The following is an 11654-nucleotide window of genomic DNA, read 5'->3' on the forward strand; positions in this document are numbered from 1 at the left end:
GAGCTGACGTCACATCTCATTACGCAACTTGAATTTCCTAAATTCTTCTAACCCTGAAAATCATCCATGACTTTTCTGGTTTTTAATAAATTGGATTTTTTTTTTTTTTTAAAGCATCCCCTTCTAATAATTCATTTCAGGTTTATGAAACTTAAATGTGTGGCAGAAAAGCATGATGGCTTCTACGCCTAAACGAGGGTTCTGATGGATTATTGGCACACCTTCTGGCACTAAAGGCAAATGTCTACTCCGAGGCGACCAGCCTTGAGAGCCGGGGACCCTCTGACCTTGTCATACGGTACTTCTTCTAATGCTGCCCTTGACACTGAAATGTGTTTTCTTCCACTCAGTTCAGTCAATTGGTTTTTGCATAGAGTAAAAACAACATGTATGCCAGTTTTGTAATATAATTTGTGACTCTGTGTATTATAGTATATATTTTTTATAGTACTGGACTGCATATCTTTAGTCCCAGTCAAAAGTTTGGACACCCCTACTCATTCAAGGGTTTTTCTTTATTTTTACTATTTTCTACATTGTATAATAATAGTGAAGACATCAAAACTATGAAATAACACATGGAATTTTACATTTTTACATTTACGTCATTTAGCAGACGCTCTTATCCAGAGCGACTTACAAATTGGTGCATTCACCCTATAACCAATGGAATCATGTAGTAACCAAAAAAGTGTTATATCAAAATATATTTTATATTTGAGATTCTTTAAACCATCTCAATTGGGTTGAGATCGGGTGATTGTGGAGGCCAGGTCATCTGATGCAGCACTCCATTTTGGTCAAATAGCCCTTACACAGCCAGGTGGTGTGTTGGGTCATTGTCCTGTTGAAAAATGATAGTACCACTAACCTCAAACCAGATGGTATGGCGTATCGCTGCAGAATGCTGTGGTAGCCATACTGGTTAAGTGTGCCTTGAATTCTAAATAAATCACAGACAGTGTCACCAGCAAAGCACCCCCACACCTCCTCCTCCATGCTTCACAGTGTGAACCACACATGCGGAGATCATCAGTTCACCTACTCTGTGTCTCACAAAGACACGGCGGTTGGAACCAAACATCTCAAATTTGGACTCATCAGACCAAAGGACAGATTTCCACCGGTCTAATGTCCATCGCTCGCGTTTCTTGGCCCAAGCAAGTCTCTTCTTATTATTGGTGTCCTTTAGTAGTGGTTTCTTTGCAGCAATTCGATCATGAAGGCCTGATTCACGCAGTCTCCTCTTAACAGTTGATGTTGAGATGTGTCTGTTACTTGAACTCTGTGAAGCATTTATTTGGCCTGCAATTTCTGAGGCTGGTAACACTAATGAACGTATCCTCTGCATCAGAGGTAACTCTGGGTCTTCCATTCCTGTGGCAGTCCTCATGAGAGCCAGTTTCATCATAGCGCTTGATGGTTTTTGCAACTGCACTTGAAGGAACTTTCAAAGTTCTTGAAATGTTCCGTATTGACTGACCTTCATGTCTTAAAGTAATGACAGACTGTCGTTTCTCTTTGCTTATTTGAGCATAATATGGACTTGGTATTTTACCAAATAGGTGTATCTTCTGTATACCCCCCCTACCTTGTCACAACACAACTGATTGGCTCAAACGCATTAAGTAAAAAAATTCCACAAATTAACTTTTAAGAAGGCACACCTGTTAATTGAAATGCATTCCAGGTGACTAGCTCATGAATCTGGTTGAGAGAATGCCAAGAGTGTGCAAAGCTGTCATCAAGGGAAAGGGTGGCTACTTTGAAGAATCTCAAATATTTTGATTTGTTTAACACTTTTTTGGTTACTACAGGATTCCATGTGTTATTTCATAGTTTTGATGTAGTCACTATTATCCTACAATGTAGAAAATAGTAAAAAATAAAGAAAAACCCTGGAATGAGTAGGTGTGTCAACTTTTCACTGGTACTGTAACTTTACAATGTCTTTCACATCACTTCTAGTAGTACACAATATATGGGAGTAATTAAATCAATGTTGAGCTTATCTCGTAATCCTCAAATAAATACAATTAAAATGCCAATTTCCGCCTCAAATGTGCTAAAAGTTTATTAGAAAGATTTAGACATTACAAGAATGTTTTATTTCTTCATTTAAATTCAGCACAATACTTGTTTTAAAAATGGTGAGGATGCAGGTGCAGAGTGATAAAGAAAGTTATATCGAAATAAACATAAGTGTCTTGTGATAGTTCCATAGTTGTTTAAGAACCATTAATTTCATTATTGACATTGACAGTGAGAAACAGGTGATGAAGAAATGGATGAGACATGAAATGAAGAAATTGAAGAATCTGTGCACAGCTTCAAACAAGGCATTTCTGTGCATTATTAGCCATATTGTTACATTGTTCCTGATTGAACAGTCATGTGGCAAAGACTAGTTACAATGGAGTGCAAAACCCCTGAGGTTTTCATGGTGACATATCCATTTACCCTTGTGGACAAAACAACTAAACATTCCGCTTTATCAGGTTGGAGTGGATATCTTTTCAGTATTGGCAGCACAAAGGGCAACCAACCCTTCAGATGCAATAGACAAAAGCAGAACGGGGAGCAGGACATAAGTCCACCTTATTTCTTTCCTTGCTTGGTGACCATGTTCCGTGGGGGTGTGACTGGACGGCTGCCATTTGGCTTCTTCTTCTCTGCTGGCTTCAAAATCTACAAGTGGAATGAATACAAGTAATCCAACTAAGATTATGTTTTGCCCACTGGAATAGTCTTCACATCGGTCATAAGTTTTAAGGGACATTTCTAAATGTTCCTTCATCTCCAGCACCACCACAACATCAACATATGTGAAAATGGCACGTTTCTGGCATGTAGTAAAAAAGATAGGAAGATAAATGTTTCCAGTGACATCAACCAATTAGTAGGCAATGACTACACATAATTGGTTAAAAATCACATGATGCACACCGATGTCATTTGGAACATCTTCCTCTATCTTTTTTACTACAAAACATATAAACAAGCCATTTTCACATATGTCGATGTTGGGGTGGTGCTGGAGATGAATATGAAAACTTGTGAAATGTCCCTTTAACACCTCCATACACAACAGTACTAATACAATCACCGACACATTTACATGCCTGTGATAAGATGGAGTACATTCATGATTGAAATATCCCTCACCTGAAACGAGCACATGAGAGTCTCATCCACACTCATCATGGCACCAGCATTGTCAAACTCCCCACAGTAGTTGGGTGCTGAGAATAAAGTCACAAGCTGTCGCTTTGCAAAGAACTCATAGCCGTCCTCAACAACCTGCCGGATAAAAGAGCATTGACTACAGTTCGGTTGAAATAAAAACAATACATTCCACTCCAGACTATCAGTACTAGGGCTGACCCCATTTAGTCGACTGGTCAACAGACTGTTGGTCGACCAATATATTTTTAGTCGAGCAGTGGCAGTATATTGTTTTTAATGGCACACCAGACACCTGTCTGATTCACGCCTGTCTCAGTGGACTAATCCATTGTGGAGGCCGCGGGGATGGCACACCAGTATCACCACTAGTACATGTACCATTCTAATCTACAATGTGTTTGGTCACGGTCATTTCTGTTAATGCATTCAATATATTATTATTATTATTATTACAGTCTTACCGTTCTCATTGTAGGAGTGGACACGTTTGCAGAGCACACAACCTAGGCTACACAAGTTTGTTTATTTCATTCCATTTATGAGTTGTCAAATTTATTCATTGTCTTTTGTTTGGAGCGCTCCTGTCAATCTTGAGTAAGGACCTGATTATGCACAGAAGTAGGCCTAGGCTACCTGGCCTGCGTGCAAATGTAGGCCTATAAAATGTGCCCATTTGGGGATCTGATACTATTTCTGATTGTCTTAACTCACCATCACTGTGGAGCTTCTCAAAGAAATTTTTTCTTCGACCTCAAACAGCAAGTAAACAAAGTCTGTTTTTACATCCATTGAGAATGACAATAGTTCCTCAACGTAGCCTATTTGAAAAATCTTTCCAGCTCTCTCCCTTTCGATAATCACTTAGCATGAAAGGGGAAAAAATGTCATGCTCTGATCCAGTGGAAACATAATTAAAATAGGCCTAACTGATTACTTCTTATCCCTTGCGCAAATAGCCTATTTGTCTGTCAGGAGCTCACTGGCTCGGGAAACTCAGAGGGCCCAGAATATTTTTACAATGTTGCAAGTTTGCTAGCATGAGCTTAGGCTGGACCAAGTTAATAGTTGATACGCCATGCTTAGCAAATGTGATTTATAGGATATTTATTTTTATCAGGATATTTTCTACCTGCAGGCTGCAATGTTTCTATTTGTTGGCCTTATGTAGGCTATTTTTACATACTGGCAATATAAGTTACTTTTAGATTTGTATCATTTTCAGTTAGATAGAATTTTGATTAACCACATGACATTGATTTTGAGATATGAAAAATCATAACTGGCACGCACGCAGATCAGTAGAAATGATATGATAACTTGGCACTCCAAATGGAAAAGGTTGCCGATCGCTGCTGTAGCCTATTACCGACAACTTCAGGAGCATAAGGGCAGAATCTTCGAAGGCCAGCAGCAGCAGGTTTTTTTCTTCTGGTTAGACTATATTGATCTCTGGCTCCCTCTTTAGTAATTTGTGTGTCTTTATTTTTAAATCGCAGTGCTTAAAGCATCAGACAAGCTCAGTAGCCTACATATAGTTGATTGTATTAAAACATAGGGTGTGTCTATATATGGAAAAATACACGTTATAACATTTCAACCAATTGATTGATCAAAAGAACATATGACCAAGATTAGTTTTAGTCGGAGACAGCCCTAATCAGTACTGATCGGAACACCATTGAATGTACAGGTAACTTCCAAAATAATGATAACACTTGAGTAAATGAGGGATACAAAGTATATTTAAGGCAGGTGTGGTTCCTGAGTTAAAGAGATTCTCCGGTACTTTTGCATACTTTTTAGCCAGTAGTTCTGAAAGTAGTGCTCACGAGCCAAAAGTGGTCCCTGAAAATTGCGTACTACGCCACATATGTACAGATTATGTGCACCACATCATTGCGCTCTCGCTCTGCGGTGTGTGCATCTTGCTAGCTGTCACTCAAATGGCGAGGGGCTGAAGCTCATTGGCTGGAACTCGAATTGCTACTGGGCTGGCCCACATGGGGGAAAATGTAGGGCAAATGGCACCGCACAGCTTCCAGTAATGAGGTAAAACAGTAATTCTGCTCATAGATTATGAATTACACATTAACACATCCAGCCCAAAGCGTGAGGTTTAAAAAAGACTTACTAGTCGCCTAAGTTCCGGAGCATGTCTTTAATTAAGCAATTAACATCCCATTATGCTTAGGGTCATGTATATAAATGCTGGGCAGGCTATTATTTTGGCTACCATGGCTATGCCCCCATAGGATGACAATGCCCCCATCAACAGGGCACAAGTGGTCACGGAATGGTTTGATGAGCATGAAAATGGTGTAAACCATATGCCATCTCAGTCACCAGACCTCAACCAACTGAACATTCTGGAGCGGCGCCGGAGCCTGCGCTTTCCAACACCATCCACAAAACACCAAATGATGGCATTTCTCATGGAAGAATGGTGTCGCATCCAGAATCTATGCCAAGGCACATTGAAGCCATTCTGGCTCGTGGTGGCCCAACACCCTATTAAGACACTTTATGTTGGTGTTTTCTTTATTTTGGCAGTTACCAGTTTGTAGACAACATACCTGATGGGCGCGACAGATCAGATCCAAGTCATGTTTGTGCAGGAACTTTGCCACCACTTCTGATCCAAAGGTGAATGAGACGCCCCTGTCGTTCTCTCCCCAGCCAAGAACATCCTTGTCTGGATCAGACCAGAGCAGGTCACACAGGAGGCCCTGGTCAGGGACGTCAGTGGGCCGCATGACACGCCTGATCTGCTCCATGGACTGGAGGTCTGGTGACAACCCTGAGAGACACGGAAGAAGATGAATACAGATGAACAACCGGAATGAGGTCAATTCCAATCAGAACTTGTGTAAAAATTCCAAAGACAGGAAGAACAATTGGAATAACATTTCTCAATATCATAGCAATGTCTTAGAGCAGTGGTCACCAACCGTCAAGGCATAGTCGATCGCCAAACATTTCTGTAGAAAAGCCAACAATAAAGCCTTGTGCTCCTATTTATTTGTTTGGTCTTGCGTTTTATTTGTCCTAAGAAATGAAAAGAATCAAGTGCACCTACCGACAACAGCGCAACTTACCTCCATGGCAACAGAAGATCTTCTCATCAACAATGGCAGCGATAGGGAGGCAGTTAAAACAATCTGTAAATGTTTTCCAGAGCTTGATGTTGTACCTTCTTTTACCTAGGATAATAATAATAACACGTTAGGATGATAGTAAGCTAGGCAATGCATATAACACAAACGTATAACAAAATGCAATCTATGTACATACAAATGCCGTACTTTGTCAGAGAGCGCAGGGCTATAATTATTACAACAGCCGCACACATCACTCACACTCATCATAGAATCCATATATTCTGTTGATGGAGGCGCACTCATGGTTTCCCCTCAGCAGGAAGAAGTTCTCCGGGTATTTGATTTTGTAGGCTAGAAGCAGACAGATGGTCTCCAGAGACTGCTTCCCTCTGTCCACATAGTCTCCCAGAAATAGGTAGTTGCTCTCAGGAGGGAAGCCCCCATACTCAAAAAGCCTCAATAAGTCGTAATATTGCCCATGGATGTCACCTGCAGAAAACAAACAATTTCAACTTCAAGATGTAGCTATAGTCCACATCCCTCATGGGGTCTAAGGGGGTAGAAGACACTTCATGTAACAGTTATTTTTCACCAAATAGCGATGGTTACTCACCACAGACTTTGAGGGGGGCTTCAAGCTCCAGAAGGATAGGTTGGCTGAGAAAGATCTCCCTGGACTTGAGGCACAATCCTCGGATCTCATTCTCTTGCAGCTGCACATTCTTACCAGGTTTTGCGCCTCTGACTAAAAAAGAAACAATTCAGATTAATCTACAAGCAAATATATCTACCTAGTTTGCCGTCATGCTCATTGCCACCATATCTTGTTAATGTCTTCTGGATAGGGGAGTGAGTGGTGACCATCATATCAGATTACTCATGCTATTTACTTAATCTTTCACTGACTGAGGCAGATAGCTGGGACAGTGCCATGGATCATGTAGCTAAAGCAATGTTAGCTAACTAGCTAATTTGACTGAACTTTTCAAAAATTTGACTACCGGGACAAACTAATTTGTTTAGCTGGCTAACTAGCCGACTAAACTCAGTGGTGTAGTGGAGGGTATATGCAGGTATATGCCGTATACCCACTTTTTTTTGTGGGCATTGAGTATTCTCACTTCTTAATCCCCACGATACGTATCAAAGTAGTGTAGTGGAGGTATAAGGCTGATGGAACAGATCAGAATGTTTAGCTTAAAATGTTGATAAACTAATTTATTTCTATTGATTTATTAACGCCATTCGACTGACGACCGAAGTCAGCTTGCAGGCACCCAGTCCGCCACAAGGAGTTGCTAGAGTGCGATGAGCCAAGGAAAGCCCCCCAAACCCTCCCATAACCTGGATGGCGCTGCACCACTACAGCTCCCCAGGCTGTAGTGGCACCTCAGCACTGCGACGCAGTGCCTTAGACCGCTGTGCCACTCGGAAGGCGATAAACTATTATTTCTACACATTTTAATCGCAGCAATGTGCACATGGCGGTAGGCCTATGCGCAAATGTTCCAAAATGCAATTTGTGGGAAAACACCATTCTAAAATGCGAACCGCACATGAGAGGTTTCACGGACAGAGATGGAAATATCCGTTAGAAATTTTGAAATAGGGGAGATCTAAAGAAGCAACATCTATCACGTGTTGCTAATATGACTAGGATAATGCCTTTGGCTGCTAGACAATTAAAGAAAGTTCATTTGTAAACCAATAGAACAGGAGAGCGCATATGAGGAAGTCTTTATAAAATAATTGCCTCCACGTTTCTATGGTGGGACTTTGGCTATAGGCTACTTTGAAGCAAGGTAAGAAATGCCTCATAAAATGAAGTAAAATGTCCTGGTTTCAAACAATTAAGGAGCAGGAAAAATATAGGGACGCTTTCTCTTCTCAATTAAATGTTAACTAGCTACAATGTAGCTTAGCCTACCTGGAAGAATTATATCATGATTATTTGCATCAATTCATTTGTTTTGCGAACTCCATCTCATGTGCTCTACAGAAACACTGCGAACCAAACAGTGCTAGGTGCCTGCACAGTTGAATTAAAGAGCAATCTTAGATGTTTCCCAGACCTCAAAAGTAATCTCCTGATGTGGTTTAAGCATTGTTGTTGACTTGCATCCAATTTTGTTGTTTTTCTATTTAAAAAACGTGAGATCGAAAACCAGATTAAAATCAGACTCAGTTGACAGCCTCATTGATCTATTTCAATAGTTGGCCTACTATTTGCATTCTTGAATAGTACAGCTTGGGTTGGTCTGACTCATTTTAGGTCATTTAGGGTTTGTCCGAATTTTCCCACACCTTTCCTTCACTGGGCAGGTCATTTGGGACATTTTTGGCAAAATTAGAGTATACCCACTTCTCCAGGCACCACTACACCACTGACTAAACGACGATTTACGATGGACATTGTCCTGTGTAAATGCGAGCTATTCTTCGTTTTTGTAGCCTAGGCAGCCTATATTGGGCGCTAGATCTGCACAATCGTTTAAAATAGATTTGCCCATCCGGTAATAAATACACTCCTGTCCCCCGTGGACAGGCTCGTAAAAAAGCATCCTCCATTCAGGCTGCAAAGGCATAATTTCCCTCCTGGATGCAGTATGAAAATGTATGCACTCACTAACTGTAATTCGCTCTGGATAAGAGCGTCTGCTAAATGACTAACATGTAAAATGTAACTAGCCTCCTGGATGCAGTATGAAAATGTATGCACTCACTAACTGTAATTCGCTCTGGATAAGAGCGTCTGCTAAATGACTAACATGTAAAATGTAACTAGCTTTATTGCAGGCCGTCGGAAAAGAAACTGGAAAAATGTGTGTATAGTCTTAATAAAACGTATGCCTTTGACTTTGCAGCCTGAATGGAGAATGCTTTAGTACGAGACGGTCCAGGCCAGGGGGACGATAGTGCAGATCTAGCGCCCACTATCGGCTGCCTAGGTATACGGTAGTTATTTTATATATATATAAAAAAAAATGTTTTATGTGACATCGGAACTCCTGTCAGCCCACACTAGTCGCCTATCAACTCTATCGTAAATAGTTGAGTTTAGGCGGCTAGCTGGCTAACTAGCTTTACGTTAACATTAGCTAACTATGGCAACAACAGCATGTAATAACGTTAACTACTAGCTAACGTTAGCTAAAATATACCCAGTCAACATGCGACATCAACAGCTAACGACGTTCGCTAGCTAAAACTAGCAAACAGTGATCTCACTAACAAAGTGAACCGATAATATTACTGCATAAATAACGTTACATTGGTGTAGTCTTCTTACCTTCTAAAAGACGCTGGATGATACTGTCTATATTGAGTTTATCAACATCGGCCATGGCGACGCAGAAAAACAGGCCTGAGTGAGCAGTGCAAAGTGCAAATCTAGTGCTGGTTACTAGCTAAGTAGCTACGATTAGTTCGCTTCGTGAAATTACTGGTTCCGAAAACAAAAACGTGTAGAAATTATACCCTGTTACTGGTTATCTTATACCTTATCACCTACTTCAACATCTTTGTGTTTAACAAATCTCCAAAACAACACCTAATATTAGCCTTCTACCGGGACAAAATCAACGTTAGCTGTTAGCAATGCCCTCTGATTCTTATTTTTCTTCTTCTTCGATGAGGTTTAATGGCTGTTGGCATCTAATAAATGTTGCATTACCGCCACCTACTAGACTGGAGTGTGCCTCCCTTATACTTTTATAAAAATAAATAACCTAACGTTACCATCTAACCCTAATCGACTATTTAAATATATCTAGTCCTACCTCAGGCCAACAGCCTGAAAGGACGGGACACCACCACTTAACACACACTGTAACTCTTCTGACGTCAAGTCTCGTACACCCAAATACCTCTCTGCAGCTGCCACCACAACCTACATTTTCTGCGACATCCCTGCAGTACAGTTAACAACCATTGCTATAAACGCAAAAAAAAAAAAAAAATGTAGGTTGTGGTGTCGCTTCCTCTGATTCTTCTTCTTTACATTTGTAATGGCGGATCACAACCAACTGAAAGGTGCACACATCGCCACCTACTGTACTGGAGTGTAAGGTGGCCTCCCTATTCATGCATTTCTCTTATCTGTTTTTCGCCTACTGTTCTGGAGCGTGAATTCATTACACATTTTTTTTTGTGACACAAAAAGGAAAGGGAAGGGAAGAAAAATTGCCCTACCTCACCACTATTCCACTACTTGGCCCTATCTGATCCTACACCAAGCCGGTTGCCTGGGACACTATCGTTCAACACACCTTGTAACTCTTCAGCAGTAAAATCTCATACACCCAAGTACTTCTCTTCAGCGGCCACTACAACATCTAATTTGTGTGATTTACAATTCCATTTCAGCGGTACAGTTGATAACCATGGCTATGAATGCTAAGAAGCCAATCTTACTGAAGCACATGTTATTCATATCACTCTCTATTGGCCTCGGCCTACTCACATGGAACCTCTTAGGATCCTTGCCCTAGACCCATCTTCCTCTACTACTCTCTTCACTGCCTAAGCATACAACACCTTTTGTACTACTCTGACAAACTCAACCTGCCCTTCTCTCACTGGAACTTCTGCTCTCCAGCAACATGGGTACCCCTATACAGTTAACACACACAGCTTTTTCCACTGATACATTTACATCATTTAGCAGACGCTCTTATCCAGAGCAACTTACAGTTAGTGAGTGCATACATTTTTCATACTGGCCCCCCATGGGAAATGAACCCACAACCCTGGCGTTGCAAGCGCCATGCTCTACCAACTGAGCTACAGGGGAATACACTACACATTCCTTTGACTCATGCCCTCCTGCATACTTCTCACATCTAGGAATCTCCCTCCTACACACTGCTGCAACATGACCATAAGCTTGGCACCTAAAACACTGTAATGAGTTCGGGACAAAAGCTCTCACGGGATGACTGACACATCTTAACTTGACATGGTTGGGTAAAGACTCTGCATCAAAACTCAGCAAGACAGACAGTGTCTTCTCTGTTTCACCATGCTCTCCACCAGGTCTGCGACGCACCACACGGCGGGCGTCACAGACACCGGGAATCTTCTATTTCAGTTGATCCTCCTCAACACTTAACGCCACACCAGTTATCACTCCTTTCAACGGCATACTGCTCCGGAGAGCAAAGCAAGTCACAGTTCTTGTCCCGAGGCATGTGGTGCAGAGCGCCCACTCCCTCTGGACGAAAGACACACAAAAAAATCATCACAAGTCCACCTCGAGTTACTTTCACCGATTCAACAGTCCCCAAACTCTTCTCCACCCATCCTGACACCACATATGGATCAGCCAGAAGGCAAGGATCCATTCTCTCCAAATATCTCACTTCCACTAGA

General features: G+C 41.4%; 1 protein-coding gene across 1 annotated transcript; it reads right to left on the minus strand.

Moving 5' to 3' along the window:
• Positions 1–2058: 2058 nt before the first annotated feature.
• LOC311144985 (serine/threonine-protein phosphatase PP1-gamma catalytic subunit A-like) lies at positions 2059–10123 on the minus strand. Its single transcript, XM_084181184.1, has 7 exons — positions 9574–10123; positions 6898–7029; positions 6543–6773; positions 6282–6386; positions 5760–5983; positions 3166–3300; positions 2059–2688 (listed from the first exon to the last, which is right to left on the minus strand). Exons 1-7 carry the CDS (start codon positions 9626–9628, stop codon positions 2599–2601), a joined length of 972 nt encoding a protein of 323 aa, XP_084037310.1. The 5' UTR covers positions 9629–10123; the 3' UTR covers positions 2059–2598.
• Positions 10124–11654: the final 1531 nt, after the last annotated feature.

The sequence above is a fragment of the Coregonus lavaretus genome (genome assembly GCF_964263955.1).
Source record: "Coregonus lavaretus genome assembly, chromosome: 17".
Taxonomy (NCBI): Eukaryota; Metazoa; Chordata; class Actinopteri; order Salmoniformes; family Salmonidae; genus Coregonus; species Coregonus lavaretus.